The sequence below is a fragment of the Pagrus pagrus genome (assembly GCF_965226575.1).
Source record: "Pagrus pagrus genome assembly, chromosome: 2".
Lineage (NCBI taxonomy): Eukaryota > Metazoa > Chordata > Actinopteri > Spariformes > Sparidae > Pagrus > Pagrus pagrus.
In genome coordinates this window covers 16,450,875-16,475,263 of record NC_140186.1, presented here as the reverse complement: position 1 = coordinate 16,475,263, position 24,389 = coordinate 16,450,875, and the positions used below count along the sequence as shown (strand labels likewise).

The window sequence follows — 24,389 nt, the reverse complement described above, 5'->3', positions numbered from 1 at the left end:
AACATGCGGCTCTTACCTTTTCAGAGAATATCATTAAAGAAGCCTCCTGTGATAATCACTGGTGAACAACTAAAACAGTCTCCACCTTATTCCTCCTATAGTTTTCAGGCTTATCCTCTGCAGACTGACAGGCTTCTTGGCGTACCTCAAGGCGATGAATCTGATCCTGAAAAGGTCAACGTCTGATATTATTGAGCGGATTAAATTTCTAATTTTTAATTCGCAGATTTCTTCTTTTGAATTATTGGTTTCTTCGCCTCCTGTCAAAAGACGTGCGCTCCCTCCTCCTGCACCCTCCCAGACTGGAGGAGACTTTACACTCAGGTTGTCCTCATTAAAAACAAACATATTAACATTTTTTTCGTCTTATTTGTGTCTTTGCTTTGTGTTTAACGCAGAAAGTGGAAGCTTGGAGGGGTTTTCTTTGGGCTTTGCTCTCGCTTCTCCTGGCGAGGCTGTTTGCAGGATGAGCCACGAGGGGGCGCTCAACCTCGGGACAATATGCCCGTGCGTGCACGCGCGTGCACACAGGCACACACACCCACGCGCATATAGAAGACATACAGGAACTTTACAATCAACACTTTGAACTCGTGAGTCTTCCTGGATCTCCAGTGTGGCCATGAAGTGACCCAGCGTGCGTCCAGGCCCGCATGGACGCACCACACCGCACTGTATATTGGATCTCTGTGTCTCTCTGTGATTTTTGGCTCCACAGTAAATATGGTTTCGTGAATCTTCATTGATTCCACGTCCCTGCTCTTTAATCCACTGACAGTAAAGTGCAGCCTGAGACATTCACACTAATCCTCATTCATATTTCACATCTGCTTTACTGAGTATTCATGAATTAGAGGCCTCCAACAAACCTGACAGACAACAAACCTCATTGATTTTTGTTGTTTTTTTTGTTATGTGTTTTTTTTTTTTTTTTTATCCAATAAAGACCAAAAACAAATGAACCAGATTGCTGTCAAGAAATCTGAACTTATATATTCAGACTTGGATCGTGTGCTAAAGACGTTGGCCTGCTGTTTAGGCCTCATATGACCAAAATCAGGCGGATTCAGACAATGCGGACGACCGAAACAGGCGCTGCTGCGAGAAAACACTCCGCAAACTGGGAACTCTTTCAGCTATTTACTATTTGTCAAGCGTGTAACAATAAACAGAATCTTAAATTCAATATTTCAGATTTTTTTGTGTGAAGTATTTAATTCCTTTTCCATATAAATAAATAAACATTTTTGTGGAGTAATTGGCTCTTGAGGTCTCCAAACAAGGACTCCACAGCAAAAACACAACAGCGATATGATATCCTGCGTGTGTGTGTGTGTGGTTTTTTTTCATTGTTCTCCCTCTGAGTCTGTTTTTATTTATTGAGATATAGACACGGGCGCCTTTCCTCCCCACACAGAAGTAAATTGCAGCCGTCGCCCTTGTCTCTCCGATTTGCAAATTAAATACATAAGCAATTAAAAAATCCAAACACAATCAATCATGTATACAAATTGTTGTTGCTTTAGGGTTGAAAATTTGGAGAAAACTTCCATCAGGGTAGGACGACTTTAATCCGGGGGTCCAACTCCATTACCATATTTCATTACCTTGGAAATGGGAGGATGGGAGGGAGGAGGGAGGGAGGGGGTGAGGAAGAGGGTGTGTATACTTTTTTAAACATTAGTAAGAATGTGGCGGAGTTGTGATAATCATTCGGAGGCAATTTGGAGGCGACGCCGTTGTTTAAGTGTTCCTCTCTTTCCTCCCTTCCCTTCCCTTCCCTTCCCTTCCTCTCCCTTCCCTCCATCCCACCATGAAAGCCTCGGCTGTTTTGCTTTTTTGCGCCCGAGCCTCGAAACGAAAAAGCAATGAAAAATTAATAGCGCATGTTAACTCCACCAGCTCGTTTATTACACGCCCGCTGACTGTAAACATAATGAGAAAGCTGCCGTATCTCTTCTTAAGTTTTCATTTGCTTATAAAATATAAAAGTCATAACTAATAAATAAAATATATGGACTTGGAGGAGAGTGAACCGTCTTGGACTTCCCCCCGAGCAGGTGGATCGCGCTCCTCGCTGCTGCCTCTCGGCCTGTTTTGTCGCCATTTGGATCGATGACAACGCAGGTAAAGATAAGTCTGTCATCTGTCATGATGGAGTACGCGCACAAGGCCCCGCTGGACGTGATATCAGAGCTGTGTTATGACGGGGCACTTGAGGTCAAAACGAAAGTAGGCTATGCCATGTGAGGTCATCTCCCCTCCCTCCTCTCGTGCTCTCTCCTCAGCCCTCTATCTCTCTCCATCGCGGCTTTTTCCTCTTGGTTTCCGCAACATCAGAAAGCAAATCTGACCTATACTTCACACAGGATGTAATCTCTTTTTGATAAATGTTTTGGCAATGACCTTTAAGTGGTGGATCAAATGTATTTAATCAAAAAATGGAGAATGTATGGAGCCGAAATAGTCAGGAGGTCTGCTGATGTGCCGTTTGGTTATCAAGCTGCAGGGACGCACGCACCCACCCACACACACACACACACCCACACACACACACACACACACACACACACACAGGGTTGTTTGAGGGTGATACAGTATATTTGAACCCAAACCGGGACCCACAATTCCTCTCTCAGGGAGAACTGATCATACTTTAGCGTCAGGGAATCCAGTTTCGCCTATTTGTGTGCGGGTTTTCTGTTGTTATAATGAAAGGAGCAAGGATGGCACATTTTTGTTGAAATCAAGTGTTAGATTTCCAGAGATGGATTAAGTAAATATAGTGATTTCAACTCTTGTTTAGTTTAATCCAACTACAAAGTGGTTATTCCTCAAATAAACAGTTGGTGTTGTTACAGGGAGTCAAAGTCATATTCTGCAAACAACTCTTCAGTGTTGATTTCACATAAAATCACAGGAAGTTTCAGGGATCAAAGACTGGGACAGATAAGTGATCAGTCCATGATTCTTCCCTCATTAGTAAAATGATAATTAAAAGTCAGAGGCAGACTGAAATGGCGGCCCCGCTTTTTTTGGGAAACAACCGGCCTGTTCGCACTTTTACGCACGGCCACCCTACAGGGCGGGAAGCGAAGGGGAGAGAAGGGGGGTCTCATTAGATCCACGTTCATTCTCACCGCACCTCCTTTGTACCCCGAGCACGTATTTGAAAGTGAGAGGAAATAGAGAGAGGCTGTAGGTGAAGGCCCTGGGCCCTAAAGACTCGACACGCCAACAGGGGAGGGCCTCCTTTAAACTCTGATTTCCTCCGCGGTTAAAAGGTTATTATCCAATTGCTACAAATCCCATCGCTTTCACCGTTTATCAGGGGCAAGCCCACTCCACAAAAGACTGCAAAGGGGGCCTTATTTGTGCTACAGAGCAATAGGCATTGTTTGATGACAGATTTTCTATAGAAGGCCGAGCGCAAGGTGATGTTTTTCTTTTATGAGACAACATGGAAAACGCCTCCTTGCTACAACAATGTGAAATGAATATGGAAAACAACACTGCACCATCATGAAAATGTTGCTTCATGGCCGTCTTAACCTTTTATAACATGCGTGCTTTCATTCTGACAGGCAGGCAGAGGCACCACTGCAGCAGTTTTTCTGTTCTTCAATGGACAAAAGCATCTCCACGAAGCGCAGGGGATCACCTGCCCACCGTTTCTTAATGACAAACGACGTTTTATCAATGCAGACGCAGCGGGCAGCATTATGAAATGATGTGATATCCATTGGGTGCCATAACAAGGTCGATGGCCTGATCCACTGCTCTACCAGACCCCGCTGTTTTTATGAATAGGCCCATAGGAGATGAACCTGTTGAATAAACTGATGGAGACACGCAGGAGAGAGACCAGACCAGACTCCTTCAGAGAGGTATTTTAGACTGAACTTCAACAAAACACAAACAAGACACCAAGAGTTTTCATTTGTAACTCTGTGAACAACAAACCTGTGCTACACAAACACACACACAAATCCATTGTGTGCGTTTTATCAGTGTACCCCTCTCAGGTGTGAGGACCAACACGTGGAGGAGACCTGACGCAGAATGTGAACCCAAACCAACACCTTCAGCCACATGTCTCTCTACGATCACACAACGCCAAAAATAGGGTGTTTGATCAAACACTGACTGAAATCAAAATCATATTTGAACCTAAGTAAAAATATAAATCCTGCAGCAAAAAAGTTGAGAACTCCTACCAGCTAATCATCCTGATGTCCAAGGTGTTATCGCTGGTCCACAAAAGTCACAAGCTTCACATGAAACAGTTTGATTGGTGTATGTGCAACTCGGCAGCTTAAAAAATAAGTTAACTTTCCAGCTCTGGCTATTTTCCGCCATAAAGCACCAGTTCAACAAACTTTGTATTACTTGTAAAAACTCAGGACAAATTAGAAAAGTTTTTAAAAAAGAAGGATTTCTAATAAATTACATTTCCACAAACAACTTCAGTTTAAAAGTTTCGCATTAGCAAAAAAAAAGAAAGAAAGAAAGAAAGAAAGAAAGAAAGAAAGAAAAAGAAAGAAAGAAAGAAAGAAAGAAAAGAAAAGAAACTTCAGCAGACAAAGAAACCAAAAGGCACCAAACGTGTCTCACTTGTTGAAAAGTTCATCTCTTCCTAAAAGTGAAATGAAGCCGGTGACCCTACCTGCTCTCCCCAGCCGCAGTGCAGGACTCTTGGGCCCCTGGTCCATGTTCCCCGGTTAGAACAGGGGGAGGCGATGAAGGGAGGAAAAAAAGGAAAAGAACAAAAACTTTTCCAGTGTCCCCCTCTCCCCCTCTCTCTCTCCTCCCTCACTCTCTGACACTGTTTTCCTCCCTCTCTCTCTGTCTCTCCCTCTCTCTCCTTCACCCCCCCTTTTCGTCCCACAGTACTTTTGGGGCGATTGTAGGTTGAAATAATTCGACCCTTCCGCTCCCTATTGCACTCCCTGCAAGTGCTCAGTCAGCTGCAACTAAACGCTTTAGGTGGAAAAAAGGCTTCGAAGGGAAGCGTGAAATGATCACGCCGAGTAAAAGAGCCGCTCTCTCAATGTGCGCTCATGTCCTGTCCCCCCTTTTTTTTCTCCACCCTGCACGAGCTCGCACACACAAATGCAAGCGACGTGCACGCGCACCAAACGCGCGCGCACACACACACACACACATACACACGACACACAACCTCCACCCATCCCTGCAGGGCCGCGCCCCCCTCCGTCGCATCTGTTACCAAGTTCCACTTTACTAAACTTTCCCGCCCCACTCTCCCCTTCTCTTTCTCCGACTCTCTCCCCCTCTTTCATGTGAGATTCATTTCCTCTGGGGCGCCAGATAGCTGTGGAGGCAGGTGAACTACGTGCGTAATGCTCGTGAAGGTTTCGCTGTTTACATTGACTTACAAACCAGAGAAAGTTGGTTGTTTGGTGCAGTGTCCTTTCAGCAACTTCCAAGAGAGCGTTTGCGAGAGTTTCTCCAAACTCTTCCCCTCCTCTGATGGTGTACACCTGTTACGCACGGTGCTCTTTACGCATTACGCACGGACGGAAACGCCGCGGAGCAGGCGCACTGCAGGGCTACAACTTCAACTCCAGCGCTCTGCTGTTGGAGAGTGTAGTCTTCTCCTCCTGCACGCACTGTGTGCGCGGAGTGTTTGTGACAAAACGGATAGTTCCGGTCCTCGGCTATGATTGTTCGCAGACGCACACCTGTGAAGGCACAACGTCGAATTTAAATATTAATTTGCCAACTGAAAATTTCCACTCGTACTGATACTCACCGCTTTGTTTGGTTCTCAGAGAGAACTTTATTCTCTGGCGGAACAATGACATTCAAGATTTCCTGAACATGTGTACTCTCTTTGGCGCTTTCGTTTTATTAGGGCAAACATCCACAGTCCTGTAAGACCAACTCACAGGGTGCTGCTCCACTTAGTTATAGCTCAGCCTCTCTGTGCAACTCAGGACCTCGTTTGGCTTTTCATTAACTGAGCCCCCAAAAAAAGAAAAGAAAAGAAAGAGAAGACAGGTAAGACCTCTGACAAAACAAAATAAAAAACATCCCTGTTCTCACTTTTTATTTAACAAATGATCCTTTCTTTTCTTTTCTTTTCTTTTTTTTTTCAACCAAACCAACTACAAATACACAACATGAAATACATTTTTAATAATCACTTTCCTCCAGTATAAGAACAGTGATACAAACAGCCTTAAACACAGATGATCAAAAACCTGAGTATCCTCTTGTGTAAATATTTGCATATCCGTATTTTAAGACAAAAGCTGAAACTATGAGAACAGCGGAAGTGTCTCTTTGCGGGAGTGAATATTATAATAGTTAGGCGTGCAGCAGTGCGTCCTGCTGCGTGTTCAGTGACGGATGGGCTCGAACCTGAGCCGGAAGTGAAGCGTCCCTGCCAGATAATATACCAGAAATATCCACAGACGACAGATTCATGTGAACACGCCAGGTGAGAAAAGAAGACGACAGATGAAATGAGTGGTGAGGGTGAGGTGAAGGCCACTTTCCTTCACTTCACTCTGTCACTGATGAAGGATATCCCCACAAATACCTCTTCTACAAGCTGTGAAAGAGAGAAGTGAAGATTTAAAATAGATGCGTTTGAGTTGCAGCGTGTTATTATCAACCATCTCCTCCTGTCTGTCCTCCAGACAGCTGCGGGTCTCAGGGTTCACGCGCAGCCCCGAGACAATTGAGTGCGGAACAAAGCGCGAGACAGCGACCCATTTTGCTCTGCTTGTCGCCTCGCGCTGCAACACTACGACCCTGACCTCCGGCTCGCGCCCACAACATCAAAATAGAGATAGGCTCCTGATGTTCCCGCGTGATGGCGGGAAACTACAACAGGAAGTTCCTCGACCTCCAAGGCGGAGGGATACGCACCGATAAATCGATTATAGTCTGATATCAGGAAAAAAAAAGACCCATGATTAATCTCAAGTTGAGTGTTTGAGTCAGATGAATGTTTGTATGAAGTGGGTGAAATGTTCTGTGAGCCACAATAGAAACGTGGTGGGAAGTGAGATGAAATCTACTTTTTTTTTTTACAAATTAAAGTCATTTTTCTTACTGATTATAACCCACTGACGTCACGTATCAGACTGCTGAAGATGTATTGTGTACACCACAGAGCCTGTAGACTGACTCTCCACAGGAGGAAACGATCTTGAATCCTCGGCAGACTTCCCTCACCCTTATCTTTTCATAGGCCCCAAAGTTCAATCTGTATGCGAGGCCATGGCAGAGGATTATTCAGTGCATTTCCTAAACGTGTTAGCTCGCAGAAAAGACTGTACAATTATCTGCTATTGAGCTATTTGAAGAAAACTAGTTATTATATTCTATATACGATTTAATTTTGTGGGGTGTTTTTGCCAGGCTGTGCAGTGAAGGACAGGAAGAAGACATTAAAAATGTAATATCTAATGTAGAACAGTCACACAGTCTGAGGGAAATAGGATTAATGAGGCCTATTTTAATGGAGCTTTACCTGACAATTAATTTACACAGTGGTGTTAATGTGAATAATAGAGCATTTTCATGTATTGTTCTTTTTTTATATAAAGAACAGGATATTTATAAATATAATGCAGTTGTAAAGATTGTAATAAAATTGTTATTATCAGTCAAGGACAGTGTGTTATTATTATTAATAATATTATTGTTATTATTATATATCAAAATGTACACATCAGCTGCCATTTTTAGAGATAATAGGCAGAATTATATTTAGACCCACTTCACTTTATAATAACTATCATCAATAAATGGTAAATTTGCAGTTAATTAAACATGAATTGATAGTTATTTCCCTGTTAAACAACAATATAATGCTTTATAAACCATTTATTAACAATTGTTAAGGTTTATAAACAGTTGCAACTTTTTAATAGCCATTCAAATAATGTTTATAGAGTATTTATAAAACATTTACAAAGTAGTATAAACATCAGTGGCAACTTTACAATAAACAATTGCTTAATAAATGTTATAATAACAGTAAAATAACTATCAACTAAAGTTTATTCAACTATAAATGTATTATTTTCTAATGATGGTTATTATAAAATGTTATCTTATAATACCCCCATAGCAAATAGCTAACAATATATCTATTTTTATTATGTTGTGCCTTGAATAGTTTTTCTAATATCCTCTCATTTGTCTCAGTCGCTCCACGTTTGTTTTGCCTTCAGCAGCATCTCCTCAAAGAATTCGCCATAGTTTAGATATTAATCATCACTTGTTTGTTTTCCACCCCCCGTGCTAATTAATGTAATTAATATGAGGGGGGAGTAGTTGGATCGGTGACCCGCGCTCTGACCGAGCGGAACCGGAAAGAATCGCATTAAAGCGCGAGAAAGAAGAACCAAAGGGACGATTAGAACAATAAGTAAACACGTAAACACAGGAGGAGATGCTCAGTGTCTCTCTGGGACTTTCTGGTTTCCAGCAGACCGTTTAAATGCAGTGTCAACTACAGGGAAGGACAGCTGAAAGGCCCCAGTTCTGACAGGGTTCAGTCAGTGCATGTGTGGGAGAGAGACAATGATGTGTTAATGTGTTAATGAAGAATTACATCTGCATGACCGGTCCGACTGGTGGGAGCTCAGAAACAGTCTTTTACTTTAGCAACTGGTAGAAATACTGCAATTTAAAAAAACATACTTTATTACAAGGAAAAGTCTCTCCTTCTTTCAAAATAGGAGTGTAGTCACAGCAAGATGTGAAAGGCACTCATGCAGAATGAGCCCTTTAATTAATTTAATGTTGTGTTATTTTATTTATTTTATTTATTGATTTATTTATCATGTGTCTTAAATCATTATATGTTAGGGGTTTGGTGCATTAACATGTAAGTGCAGAATCTAATGTTGTAGCTGTGGACCAAAGTTGAACTTTAATATATGATGAGTTTATATTTTTATCATCTCATCATATGTTTTCTATGTGAATCCCTTTTTTTCTGCAAAGGGACTTTAGTTGTCAGATAAAAGTTCAATATTTGCCTCTGAATTGGAGTGAAGCAGAAATTTAAATACTTAAATAATGTCAAAGTCCCTAGTTCAAAAGTGTTTAAATAATCTGTACTGTTACCTCTGCTCATAAATATTTTCCTTTAGTCAGTTCTTAGTAAATGTTAATCAAATGATTTTTACCACAGGGCTAACCAGATTTACTCATCTGGCAGCTCCTACTAAAAAGCTTGGTTTTAGAGCAATTTGTTTTAATTTATTCAGCGTAATTCGCATAATTCACATCAGCCCAGTCCCCCCTGTACACCCAGAGAGCTTCGCTTAAGATAAAAGGAGACTATGCATTAGTTTTGCTCCTAAAACTTTTGAATAGTTCAACTCACACCATTAGTTCAGTTAACATTAAAAAAAAAATCTCAACAATAGTCCCACATTTTTCTTAACTGGCTCCTGCTTTTTTGTTGATGTTGTTTTTGTTGTGTTTGCTGCTATCCTGTCAGCTTTATATTCCGTGCTATCAGTGCTTTTATTTTGAAGAACTGTGTACATTTTAGTTTTGAAAGAATACATATTTACTTATTAACTTACCCAAAAGTTCCATCTCATAGTTTTAATACTTCTAACTCTGCACTTGAGACAACTCATGCATGGCTTCAACAGTAGTCCCTCGTGTATCTCATAATACCACTTTTGATCCAGCTGTGTGTCTCATATTTTTGTGGAGACCTGAACTAAAACAGTGTGATAACAACTCTCCTCTGGTGCTCATGTGTTAGTCATTGCCTTCCCCAAAACAGTGAGAGTGCCGCACCGCAGTGCTGATTGAGCTCACCTCTATATCCCTGGGATTTAATTCAGAGTGGCACTTCACTGTGGCGACACAAGCTTCCCTTTCTGCGGCCATGGTGCCTGGGTGTTGCTGTGACTATAGAGGCTAGAAGGGGGCTTAAGGGCTGCAGGGCGGATTGAGAAATGGGACACATTATTTGTCCATGAAACATTATGTGACACAACATGACACCAGGCCATTTGTATGTAAAGGTAAACATTTCAGCGTGACGATTCGACAAGAGCGGACAAGGCTCCTGTCAATGTGGTTTTATACTCGCAGCTGAGAAAGAGGTGTTGTGGCATCGTGTGGCGCCGTGTGTGTGTGTGTGTGTGTGTGTGTGAGTGTATAGAGCTTCTGTTCACAAATTTAATCCCCATAGACACAAGTCACTTGGTCCGGTCTGAAAAGGTGTTGTCAGGCTTGTTCTCCTTGTCCAAGTCTTTTCCTGCTGAAAGCACTGACAGAGTGTTGATTACAGAGCGCCACTAAAAGTGTTTCTTAGACTGATGTGTGTGTGTTTGTTGGGGGAGGAGGGGTTCACCTGAACTGGTTATTCATTTAATTTGAAAAAGTGTGGCAGTCACTCCCAGAAGGGTCCAATGGCAGAGATTTTAAAGGATAAGTTCAACCAAAAAAACTATTCACCCCTCCTGTCAATGGAAAGTCGGGAAGTTCGTATAGTCCACAAAACATTTTTGGAGCTTCACAGCAAAACAATGATGCAGCATTCTCTTAAACATCTGAAGTAGATGGGGACTTGTTTTAAAATGTAAAAAAAAACAAAAAAAACAGCTGCTTGACCACATGTCACAGGTGTATAATGCCATTTTCAAATCAATTTGCGATCTCTGGGCTTCGGAGACTTCGGTTACTCTATACGAGTTATATGGAGCCATTTTGTTTTATTTGTTCAATTATTTTTTACGTTTTAAAACAAGTCCCCATCTGCTTCAGTTGTTTAGGAGAATGTTGCAACACTATTTTGCTCCAGAAATGTTTGGTGGACTGTGAAACCTCACCCGACCATTCATCGGCATGAGGATGACTAGATAATGACTAAATTGTCATTTCTTTGGTGAACTTATCCTTTAATTTATCCACTGGCTGCACAAAAATGGCCCATCAACACAGGAACATCCTGCTTTGCTAAGACAATTGTTTCCCACCTTTTCTGACCCTTTAAAATGAGGCGATGACTACTTGTAATGTGAACACAAGTTGAAAGCAAAGAGTGATTTTTGGTCTCATTTCAGGAAGAGTTTGGCGATGTGATGATACACATCATCAGACAATATAAACTTTTCAACTGTCAAGCCATCGTGGGCGGTGTTGCAAATCAACGAGCAGGACTAATTAATGGATATGTTGTCCTTCTGTATGTTTTTTGCCCCGATGTGATGAAGTACTTTGATTTTTGTCGATTATTTAATGTGGTGGATTCAACAAAATAACCAGACATGTGCGATTATTTTATCTACAAACACTTTCTTAATTAATTTTAGTAGAAAAGCACTACATCACAAGATGTATCAATATGTTGATGTAAGGTTACGTACACCATGATTGAACATTTTATTCATATCTTCCACCCTTTATGTGAAGCAATTCTAGAAGCTTTAATTATCCAGTATTTCACAAAGAAATAAAAGAAAACGCAAGTTATTTTTTGCCTTTTTTGGGACAGGTCCTTACTTCTCAGGGGGGGAACCACTCACAATGACCATGTAATTTCAATGTAAAAATGCAAGAAAAAAAGAAAAGCATGTCAATATTACTGCTTTTCCAGCATTGTATGATAGACAATATCAAAGCTGGTGGCATAAAAGGTGGTGTGGAGGTGTTCCTACCCATATCGCACGCCTGAAAATGTCTTAAAATTACAATATGACTGTGAAACCAAAAAAAATATTCTGTTACACAGCTCAGAATTTGAGGTTTTGCCCCTGTGACGAGTCATCATTCCCCTCCGGCTGTGTTTTATCATTTGTTTCCTCCTGCATGTGAGCTTTGCCACTGATTACTACATGCTCTACTTGGCATATTAACTCCAGAATCTACTGAATATCTCTAATACACCATCAGTGTCTTATCCTGCAAAGCTATTTGATGCTGTGATATCTATTATTTAATGAAAATATAACACCTGTGTTAATATGATTGAAAAGATCCAACGTTCACTGAAGTGATACAAGGGAGTCTGTGTGCTGCAGTGAAAGAAAAACACTGGTGAGGGGACTGTAGCTTCACAAAATGCTGTACACCCGGAGTTTGCGAACGACTCCAGCAAAGAGGGCCCCATATGGGTGATGCATGGGAGCCATTTTTGTTCAGAAGCGCTGATCCAGGGCGAGTCTCTTTTTTTTAGAGGGAATTCCTCCTGCCTGGCTGCTTTGATACAGGCTGGCTGGTAGTATTTACATACATACAGTAACAAGGACGCCTGCACCAGCAGCAGAAAAGGAAGCAGACTTGTTTTCAACAGAAGTCTCGCTACAGAACTGAAACAAGCTGATGCAACCGGTTACGGTTGGAATCTGCATCAGCAGGTGCCAGACACGTCTTTCATTCATCTCACAAATTATTTCTAGGGGTGCTACTCACTATTACTGACTTTATTCTTGATTAATCAATTGTTTAGTCTGTAGAGAGTCAGCAAATAGCAAAAATCACATGTTCCCAGAGCCCATAATGTGTCTTATTTTGTCTGAACATCAAACAAAAAACACATAATATTTAGTGCACTATTATAGAACACAAAGAGAACCAAAAAGATGAAACCTTTTTGTCATATTAGCTTAAAGGAGCTCTATTTAACTTTTTATTTTTGCAATTTCCATATATTTATCACTTTTTTACTGGCCATATGTGAGCAGATTGTAAAATGACCTTCTCCGTCTCTCTTGATTGCTGTTGGATGATTTGTTTAATGCTGCTGGACTGCGAATTTCTTTCCGCGACAGTCCAAAGGATGGGACTTTATGCACGTTCTCGAGTGCCTCATCTCAGTGCCTCTCTCCGCTCTGCTAACAGAGAGCAACAGTAGCTTACGTTGGTTTAGTGGAGTCTGCAAACAAAAGCTAAGGACTGGCTTCCAGCTCAACACAGAAATTCTGCGTCTTTAAAGTCTCCTCCAGTCAAAAATGTGTTTTTATTCTTGTTACAACTGTTGAATTTTTGAGGTACACTCTACAGCAGCGCATTCATTGCTGAAAGTGTACATTTTTTCTGTGCTCATTGAAAATCGGATTTAAGAGGCGGGCCTACGAGCGTAATTTGTGACATCACAAATAGTTTGGAAGTCAATATTGAGCATGCACAAGTTAAAACTTGAAGCCTCCATTGCGCATACACTGAGAGGCATCTAATGTCCAGCAGTTTAACCTGTGACATTAAAGTTGTAATTGATAACCCCCCCAAACGTTAACGTTACTACCATTAGGTAACGTTAATGATGCTGACGCTAGTTAAAATTAGGGCAGTGCAGTGTGCTGGAAGCTCGGACATTCTTACGTTTTTTTCCACTAACTGGCGTACACCAAGACTGTTGACCGCTAACAAAACACAGATACAACGTGATACCAAATCTGTTAAACTATGGATTGACAAAGTTTGGTAGGAGCTGGAACCAATCGTTGGAATTCAAACATAAACAAAACAAACATTTTGGACCCGACAAACATTTTAAAATGACTTACTCACAATCATAATAATGTTTTTAAGTGGGGATGCACGATATTGATTTTTTCAGCCGATACCAATAACTGATAATTACCTGCTTCTGATGGCTGATACCGATAATAATTTCACATTTTGTATTTTTAAGATAAGTTCATAGCCTGTAGTTTATGCACCCCTGAGGCTAAAAAGGCTAAGATGTAGCAGGCAAAGATGGATGATTTATTATTCATAGTCCTAATAAGATTTATTGTTACAATTGTGTTGTCTTCTTATGAACTTGAAAAACAAACGCCCACTCCAGCGACGACACGTGTGGCTCTTTAGAGGTGCAGCAGTTCTACGTCATGAACGCGACAACAGCATTGTTGGTGGTGCATACCGTCACATACTGTGTGTACATGCTGCACTTGTTAAGTCAACTAAAGCAATTTGTCTTTGTATTATCTGTTCTGTTTATAGGCTATAATTTCATTATCTGCCAATAACCTAAAATGTACATTTTTCATTATTGGGCCAATAATTTATTGGTCCAAATATATATTGTGCATTCCTATTTTTGGGGAAAAGAGATACTTTTATTCTGCTCCTTTCTACAAGCTGTGTATGTGTATTATTTTTTTTAAAAAGAAAAGATTTGTCTCCATAAAAATGTTATCAATACAGCATGACCTTTAAAAGGGGCTCTGCAGAACTTCTGTGTTGTGCTGGAAGCCGATCATTAGTTTGTGTTAGCGGACCCATTTCTAAACTATCGTTAGCTATCGTTGCTCTCTGCTAGCAGAGCGAAGAGAGGCACTGACACGAGGCACTCGAGAAAATCCAACTCGAGTCCTTCACAAAGAAATTCACAGTCCAGCAGCATTAAACTACTTAAACAAATCATCCAAGGGCTTGTAAAGGCAACCGGGAGAGAAGAGGAAGGTCTCATTTTTTTGATATCACGTTACAATCCACTCACATATGGCCAATAGAAAAGTAAGAAATGGATTGCTACAAATTGTTACATAGAGCCCCTTGAATACATGTATGGAGCAGATCTGTAAATGATTAATAGACTGATTGTTTCAGCTGTACTTATTTACTAAAAATCTGGATTTATAAACCATTTCTCTAGTGCACCTCAGGTCAAAATCTTGTCCGAATCTGAACTCAGTTTCTATGAAAATCCTCCCATGAGTTTTTCATCACACTAAATCCAAGCAATAGCAGTGTATAGGACAGACTTTTGTACACAAATGACCCTCAGTTGCAGAATATTGCCAATACACCTCGTGTCTGACGAGAATCCTGTTTTGATAAACCACTTCATCCAAAGTGTTGGCTGCAGCATCTGGTGCCAAATGGAAGTAGGAGCCACCATGGCACGTAGAAACACCATCAAATGAGAGCAATGACATGCTTCTTTTAACTCCTTCTCCTCAATAAAGATCATTCATCAGGCAGAACCATCCCTCAGGAATGTGTGATTGGAAATCGGGGGACTTTAAATCCCTGTCCAGGACTCTCCATCCATCTTCAACACGCCACTGGTCCTGGACGCTCCGAGATGAACCGCTGAAGCAGATGCCTCCATTCAGCCTGTCTCCTCTACCTTTTTTAAAATAATAATAGTAAATGCCGTCAAAATGCATGGAAGCCAAAATCAGGCGGCCACATCACAATTTCACTGAGGCAGTGAGGCATCCCGGACCTGCATCCAATTTAGAGAGATATGAGGAGCAGAGGAGGCAGAGGGCCCCCATGTGCACTTCCCAAAAACAAAACAGATGCAGGATATTAAGTGTGTGTGTATGTGTGTGTGTGTGTGTCAGATGTATACATGGGCTAAAAGAGGTGATAGTGTTGAGACATGAGGTGCAGCCTAACCTTTTGAAGGAAACAATCCAACTCTGTGATGGCCTTTCCTGTGTTGACACGCATGGAGAAACCTCCCGAATCAGATGGCATTCACCCTCTGATTCCCTATCATAACGCCACACGCTCACTATCATTATGATGGTGACGCCTATAGTTGGATATACAGAGTTCACAATTATTCTCATGATATGGAAGGGGGGACAAGATGGATGTTAATGTTACACAGTCTGCACGAGAGCCAAGTTGGCATAATTTTGCTGTATTCTACGTGTTATAAATATGACTGATGGCGATAGCCAGTGTGTTGAATTACATTTACATATAGATTTACATTCCCATCAACATGTAATAATAGCAGAGGCCTGAAGGTCCGCACTAGTCACTCAGACATGCATGCACACACTCAGTGTGCACATGCACATATTCTGACATTTCATAGCTAATATTTGTGCCTTATTGAGGAAGGTGAAAACACGTAACATCCATCAGACTGACAATAGTCTGTGTAGTGGAAAACAGTGTCGGGCCCTGCTGGATCTTTTGTCTGCAGAAAGAGATATGATTCCTCAGAAGTCCCCCAGTTTACCGTTCTACGTCAACTTTAATAATGACATTTTATAATCAGAGTACATGTTTCACAATAATGTAGTCTGAGGGTATAGAACATGTGCAACCATAAAAAGATAATATTTTGCATAACAGTAGAGTTCAAACGCAGTGTCATTCCAGAGCCCCTATTTTTTTTATTTGTTATATTTTGCAAGTGTTATTAGGGCATTTTATTAGACAGCGGCAGTATATTGAAGAGCTGATAGGAAACTTTGGGATAGAGAGAGAGAGACGGGGGCTGACAGGCAGCAAAGAACCGAAGCTGGACTTCAACGAGGAAAGTTCTGTTCTCACAGGATTTATTTTAGTTTTGTTAGACCTAATCCAACGCTTTCATATGATGATTTTTAAAGTTGGGTCTAGTGATTGAAAAAATAATAATCCTATCCAACAAGTAGCAAAACACTAAGAAATAACAACAACAAAGATGCAGATTGTAACAAGTATCCTTGATAGAAAATATTATTTATATTCTATCGTTTAAATCTTCCAATGACCTCCTCTAATCCCCATCTGATGAAGACACAAGGGACTGTGACCTCCACATCCTCTGGTCTGAACAAATATAGGCCCGAAAGAATTTCTTAATTTGACAGATTTGACCAGATTATAGCAGCACATTGGGGATGAAACTGTAATCATATCATTTTAGAATAACTTCACATCACAGCAAAATTAGAAGCCTTTTTATCATATATGAATATAAAGGATTAAAGTCTCAATAGCAGACAAAACAAAAATGAGTGCCAGGACTCCAGGCAACTGTTTTGGTTGCACAAGTGCCCAAAAATCTGTCAAGTTCAACCAAACATCTTTGTAGGTTGCACGAGTGTGAGATTTAGCATGTCTGGTGTTTGTAAGAAAATGTAGCCTATGAAATGTATTTCAACAAACACTATTTAAATGTGCAAACAGTATCCCTTTAACATATATTAGCCTATAAACATATAATCTGTAGATTATTTTGCATCGTATAGCTTGGTTAGCTCCAACATTCCTAACTCTAAGTTTATTTTCTAGACAATTAAGGTTATCACCTTTTTTTGTGTCTTGTGCTATTATTTAATGAAGGGGGAAAAAAGACCCTGAAATGGTTCAAACAGTGCGTAGAAACACAGCAGGAAAAAATGTAATACATTAAAAGAATTTGGCTTAAGGTTTAGGGAAAAGAGTCCCATGAAGTGCACACATTTATACAGGTAATAAGAAGTTTCTTATCTGACAGACATACAACTGAACTTGGGGGGGGAGAGCAATTTCACTGTTTTCCAGTCAGGAAAAAAGCGAAATTCTTCAAGTATTATAAAATATTAATATATTTTATATTATTAATATTAAAATATTAAACTCCATACGTTTTTTATGGAGTCTGGTGAAGATGACCTGTTCTGGGATGAGGGCTGAAGAAATAAGGGGACACTAACGACAGTATTTCTAAAATCATGGCTACAGCTTTGCCTGAATTTCAAGCCTAGTTGAAACCTACAAAAATCACTCATTTAAACTTTAATTTAATCAAACTTCACATTAATTACAAGGGTTTAGGGCTTCCTAAGTATCCCCATAGTAACAGCCTCAGCAGCACGCGGTGAAACGTTCCGGTCGGCCCACTTATTTCCCTGTGACGAACCCGGAAGTTGTTTGCCTGTGTCCCTCTGACTGGAAGCAGGAGAGCAGCTCGGACTCCTGTAAGCTCTCCAGTTTGTTGGATAAAGGTGAGCTCATGCTTACTGACATTAAACATTCATCATATACATTGATGGCTTTGAGTAGGTTTACTTTACTCCCAAGTATTTATGGTTTTTCATGCGTGTTTGTGACTGAAGTGCTTCATTGTTTACATCCGACCGGCTGCTCTGCTGCTTATAAACACGTGGACTGAGAGGGGGGACACATGCTAACCATTGACTGTCGACAGGTGGAAGTAAACATAAATAATCACTTCTCAGGGACAGTTTCTCGAATATTTCTGCGTTTCTGGTCCAGTTAAGCGTTAGTCACTTCACAGTAGCTTCCCACAGAGCTAACTTGTGCCATAGCCTACCTGCTAGCTCGTTAGCATGCAGCTAGCCGTGGCTACCACTAGGCTAACTCCAGTTAAACAGCATATTTGCTCATTAAAATGTCATTTCTGCGGTTTTGCGTGTGCTATTAGTGTAATTAGTCGTGGGCTGTATGTTAGGGACTTCACCCTGTCACTCTAATATGTGTGTATTTTCATGAACAACCTAACACCATGACAATCCAACATCTTCATATCAATTATTTCATACACTTATTTTCACAATTATCCCTCTTAAAATGACCTGTTTCAAGGGAATAACATATATGCACTGATTGATTTGATTTGATCTGATCCTGTCATAAATACTGTACACACTTTAGACTTGTCCAAATAAATAAGTAGCAGAACTACATCATAAAAATACATGCACCTATGCAAACTGTACATTACAAGTAAAAGTCAAATTGCATTTAAAATACCAAGCACTGACAACGGCATGTACATTTATTATCGAAAGTACTCATTATGCTGTTTGACCCCTGTTATATTTTTATATAATAGATCAGTATTATTGCTGCATTAGCATGCATCCAGTTGAGGCAGAACTCATTTAATCATATGTATATAATTATGTTACCTTTTGGTATTTTATAAGATGATGATATGTTCTCTATTTAAAATCTTAATCTACAAAGCAACTTTTAACTACAGGTGGGATATAAATGTAATGTGGTGGAATAGAAGTATAAAGTGTCACGAAAATAAAATACTTCAGTAAAGATGGGTGTTTTAAGTTGCGCTGGTTGATTGGACTTCCTGTTTCAGTACTATCAACAGTGTTAGTTCACTTTTGTTCAGCGTTGACCTAATTGGATGTGCTTGGTTGGCTGATAGATTGGCGCTCAGTGTCTGGAAATGTAGAATCCATTTGTACAACTTACTTTACCGGACTACAAACTGTAGGATTGCTCTCACAGACAGATTATTTGCTATTTGTAAAGGAAAAGATCCAGTGTTGCTCATAACAATGATGACTCAAGTATCCCAGTAGAACTTAACAGTCTGACAGCAAGTCAGCATGCACAGGTTGCTCAGGTTGATAAAAATGACGAAAAATAATCCACTTTTTAATCCCAAAAGTTAGAAAATAATTCCACCCGTCGACAGAACCTATGTGCTCCGAGTGTTTGTTCCTCCAGAGGATCTGGCTCTGCACATATCACAGATCAAACTGATCTCTCCTCCAGAGCTCCCTGGGAGAAGCAGAGGAGCGGCCTTTGCCCCTAAATGCTCGGCCCGGCCCTCCCTACATCACACTCCCACCACATATGTGAATTTTTTGCTGAAAGTTGAATATTTCTAAAACTTGCATGAATATGCGAAAGTCATGTCATTCATGTCACCGGACGTGCATAGACACGAATTTGCATCTGTCTGCGTCTTGGCATTGACTTTGTATGTAATATTGACACGTAAAAAACTTGCTTTGCTTTCTGTTGGAACACGCCATTAGTGTTATGACGATCTGGGCTGTCCCACCTTAACAGATACAACCAAGCTAACAGGAGAATCTGGGACATGTCAGTCAGTACAGTCTGTATATAAGCACATAGTGCTGAGTAGTTCTTTAATTGGGCAGATTAAGTGAGCACACCTGTGCTGGTGGACCATGACTGTGCCTGGGCTTTTTAGTACTTTACATTCCTCCACTGTAAAACACACTCAGACATTTGTCAGCTCCAGGTCTCTGTGCACTGCTAAACTTCAGAACTGTTGCTCTCCCTCGGCAGCCGGGAAGACTCTTCTTCCTGTCCCTTTAATCCCCGGCGGCCGGCTTATGACCGTGTAGCGTGGCGTTTCTGCGGTGTGTGCGGTCTGGGAGCCAATCATCTCCAGCCATCATGGCACAGACACGCAGGACTGGACAGAGCAATGGGCCAGTGCCTCTTCTCTGTCCAGTGTGTGTGTGTGTGTGTGTGTGTGTGTGTGTGTGTGTGTGTGTGTGTGTGTGTGAGCGGGTTAGAGAGACAGAGATTGGGAAAATTAGCAACACTGTGTGTTAGGTGGGTGTAGTATGAAGATAATTTCACGGTTTCTAACATTGTCATTCAAAGTGGGTCCAAGATCATGTCTTGTTAAAGTGTTTGTTGACATCATCACCTAGCCTAACAGGTGATAAACCTGGATCCAAGCTGTTTCTTAGCACCAAAGCTTTGATAAAACAGACTACAGGTGAAAAGAAATGAGTGTAGCTGATCCATGCTCTCTCCCAGCTTTGTTAACAAGCCCTTAAGGATTTCAGAACAAGACCAAAGTCTGCACTCTTACTGTAATTGATGCTGCTCTGTGTTCACTTAATCATCAGTCCTGAGATAAAATTTGACATAATTGTGTCACGTGTCTGCATGTGATGGATATTTTTATATTAATTAAAGTAAACAGGCTTAATGAATGTTCCTCTAAGACTAATTTTCATTTAGTGTTACTTTATTATTACTTAATCACAAATTGTACATCTATTGTATGTGTTCCTCTGGATTATAATATTGTTGCAATCTAGTAATACTTTTATTGTGATAAATATAATAACTTGTCTTGGTTTTGTGTGTTTTTTTTCCCTGCAGTGGGCCTCAGCCACTGAGCTCACTGTCTCCTGCGAGTGTGAGTGTGTGGCTGTGTGCATGTGTGTGTGTGTTCATTGAGTGTGTTTTGGAGTGATGTACTGTTCGTACCAGGATCGGGAGGAGTTGGAGGATGATCTCTATCAAGAGGGTGACGGGGACTCTGACGAGTCAGAGGCCAACAGCGAGCTGGAGTTCCACCTCTATAGCCAGCTCCACTACTCTTCTAACGCTGGGGAGACTGAGGAGCAGGTGGACAGAGGAGAGGAAGCGGTGGGTCGGGACATCCAGCAGCCTAAGGCGACTGAGAAGTCTGCAGATGTTGACGGAGAACAGGAACACAATGGAGAAAGTAGGCCTCGGTCGCTTGATATAAGCAAGCTACTGCAGAACCTGAAGAAGAAGGAGGAGAGGGAGGAGAAAAGGGAGAAAAGGGGGAAAAGAACCCATAAAGATCAGAGGTCATCTTCATCTCTTTTCGAGGAAGTCATCGTGATCGACTCCAGCCCTAATGTCATCTCCATCTCTGACGACACTGCTGATGATGATGACGAAGGTGTCTGTGCCTTAAAGGGGCAAGGCTTACAGTGGGGGCAGACTTCCACCCCTGCCCAACAGGTAAAGAACAAAGAGTCACATGTTGTGTGTGACTTCTTGTGTACAAAAAATGTATTGCTTGCTACGCCCCTGTTACACTTCGAGCTTTCCATTCATGCACAGCACAAATGATGGCAAATTTACCACAGGATATTTCTGAAGCTTTCACTGATTTTAGACAGTGGTAGACAAAAGCAGCTTCTCATTGGAGAGTCCCCAAGGGTTCAATTCTGAGGCCACTCTTACTCAGCCTTTATATACTCCCTCATGTCTGCTTTCATTTGAACATCATTCTAATGCATTTCTTTGCCCACGTAAAGCACATAGAATTGCCTTCTTCAACATAACTCCTTGAACGTAACTGCAAAGTCAGAAAAACACTAATTTGACTCTAGTTGACAAGAAAACATTAGAGACCTTTATGTCTTCCATCTTCAGCACGCAGACCTGACCTGCTGTTTCCCACTTTGGCCATTTGTGTTTCCTTTAGTCTGAATTCACAGTGCTTTTTTCAGTGATTTTTTTTTTTTTTTTTGTCACTGTCCAGTGGTCACTTTCAGCTAGCTGATTGATTGCTGTTGAGCTACAGCTACTGTATCAGTGGGGCATGTAGCGATGCCCGTAGGGTACTTGCTACTTTAGCTGAGCTTTGCCTAAAAGTTGAGCAACAATTGAGGTAATAGTGTTTTACAAAGGACACATTTTCTTTCACTTTTAATTCATCTAATGAGAGATATGATAAGTTCAGTAAAGGATGCATTCTGGTGCATCTCAAAGCTTTGTGTGATCTACAATATGGTTGTTTGGTCATCTAGGGAACCCAGAAAAGGAAGAGGAGTCTTGGTAAGCCAGTGATTGTGGACCTCAGCAGCTCAGAGTCTGATTCAGATTCGTTGTCTGACTCTTCTGAATCGGAAGATCTGGAGAACTGGATGATCCTGGGTCGAGGTAAACAGGATGGAGACCAGAGCATCTCACTTAACCTGGAGGGAGAGGAGACCATCTCACTCCACCTGGAGGGAGGCTTTGACAGCCGTGCAGGTGTGTCTTCTGTTTCTCTGTGTGTGTGCACTGTTAGTACTGTGTGTGTTGTGTAGCATTCAGACCTTTGTGAGATGGTTTTGTTGGATTTGAATGTGTGTGACCAGGAGAATGGAAGCGGTGAGTAATTTTGTACGGTCCAGCTCATTCAGAACACTTAACCTACCTGCAGAACATTGATAAGGAGCGGGCACAGCAACGGGCTACACTGTGAACAATCTGTGTGGGTGCATGTTTGTATGTACATATGCAGCATCTGTTTCTGCATGTTTTACGAATTTGTAAGCTCTGAGCATTCCTGGCGCTGTCTGCCCAGCAGCTTGCTTCTCTGATGCATCTTTAAGTATGTTTGTGTGCATTATGTATTGATATGTGCGCGAGTGCTTGTGCGAGTGTGAATATTTGTGTTTATAAAATATTCCAGGTCTAATCAGCATGCATGTGTACATACACACGCATAGCAACAGTCATAACACTAATGCCAAAAACAAACAAACGGAGAGACAACAACGCAGGAGGAGAGGGGAGGGGAGGTCGGGAGAGATGGGAGTAATCAAAAAATGAATAAAAATGTTCCCTGCAAATCTCTTCAGATCTACACATTATTTTAACCTGCAGCCTCAGCAACCTCTCCAGCTCCTCTCCCGCTCTCCCCCCTCCTCCTCTCTTTTACCTAACGCTTTCCCATCTCATTCTTTTATCCTATTTTCTCACTATTGTGCTCCCTCTCTCTCCTACTCTCCGTCTCTCTGTGTCTCTCTCACCGTTTCCTCCTCATTTGAATTTCCCTGGGCTGATGTTTCTGCAAGAGTGCTCACTGCCTCCTCTACACACAACTGGGCTAAAGGAGGGGGTCTGGAGCTGGTGGGAAGGCTTGAGGTTTCGGCCTGGTTTTGGGAGGAAAGAAGGATTTTAGGTCTCTGCCTCTCTTTCTCTCTCTCTCTCTCCCTCTCTTTTCCTCGTCTGGCTTCTCTCTGTGATCTTTGGAGCTTGACCTCATGTCTGCACATGGGGGGTCATGGGTGTGGTGAGGAAGGGGTCTTAAAGATGGAGGAATGGGGGAGGGTTTAGTAGAAAAAAAAAAGAATTGAAGGAAAGGAAATTTGAGGAATGAGCCTCCATAGTCTTGAGCTTGGAGCTAATTCAACACTAAACAGCAGATCTAACCAGGTTTTGAGTATGTAGTGTGTGTTTACACTGTATAAGTGGCAAAATGATTTTCCCTGTCGTGCATTACTAGAAAAGATCCAACAACGAGTTGTAAAGGTAAAGCCTGATAGAGCTTATACTTGGTGTCAAAGAGCTCAATTGTTGTTCAAAAATGATTTAAAACACATCTGTAAGCCAAATTATTTCACTGCATGGCATGTTAATTCATTATAGTGAAAATAAGCACTGTAGTTTATTTTCAGTTTCTCCTTCTGCTGTAAACGCTCACTAAATGTGTATGAATTCACAGCTGAAACTGGTTCCTAACAAATGCACTGTTTACTTCTGTTTGTGAAACGTAGTGAGTGTCCAGCTCTTTTAGGAAATTAGAAGGGCTGCGCAATAAATCAAAATATTATCGAAATGTATCCAAATTGCAGAAGTGTGCAAGCCTCAGTTAAAGGTAAAATATGTGGCAAAACAGCATCATAAAGAAAGAGCTGCAGAAGTCGAGGCCTAAAAATGTTGTTCTCTAGATGTGTTTGTTTGGTGCAAACCCCAAGAAATGTCGTATCATCATGATGTAGTAGTTTTTTTAGTGAAAATTAAAATTATGATGTAAAAATGATAATTCACACTAATCTTGAATCATGGTAATATATGTCATAAATTATTTTACCACATAATGCAGCCCTGAAAATGAGTGATTAGTACATCATTAGTACATCTTCCACAGACAGGGTAGGAAAGTCAGACAGCACTGAGAGGCAAACAAACACACTGTTGGTTATGATCTTTTAGTGCGATTTGTTGACATTAAGAAAAATATAAAACATGTCTCCTGTAGTCTTTTATCACAAGATAACCTCTGCTGACTTCATCACAAAGAAAACATCTTCTTAAACTAAAACATCAACTGTTACCAAAAAAGCAGAGGTGCTATTTCACATAGAAAAAATAATAATTATCTGTCTAGGTGAGTGATATGCTAAATCAGTTGATAATAA

General features: G+C 41.0%; 2 protein-coding genes across 2 annotated transcripts in view; one reads left to right on the top strand and one right to left on the bottom strand.

Annotated features, from left to right (window-relative positions):
• Positions 1-4,673, bottom strand: part of pax5 (paired box 5) — a gene marked incomplete at its 3' end in the record, with an annotated part of 54,853 nt that extends 50,180 nt beyond the window's left edge. Inside the window, exon 1 of the mRNA XM_084368771.1 lies at positions 4,615-4,673. Coding sequence (XP_084224897.1) covers positions 4,615-4,630 — 16 coding nt within the window. The 5' untranslated portion in view covers positions 4,631-4,673. The remainder of the gene's footprint in view (positions 1-4,614) is intronic.
• A 12,921-nt stretch (positions 4,674-17,594) lies between these two features.
• The window catches only part of zcchc7 (zinc finger, CCHC domain containing 7), a 51,447-nt gene continuing 44,652 nt past the window's right edge, over positions 17,595-24,389 (top strand). Inside the window, exons 1-3 of the mRNA XM_084380777.1 lie at positions 17,595-17,684; positions 20,599-21,213; positions 22,008-22,233. Coding sequence (XP_084236903.1) covers positions 20,692-21,213; positions 22,008-22,233 — 748 coding nt within the window. The 5' untranslated portion in view covers positions 17,595-17,684; positions 20,599-20,691. The remainder of the gene's footprint in view (positions 17,685-20,598; positions 21,214-22,007; positions 22,234-24,389) is intronic.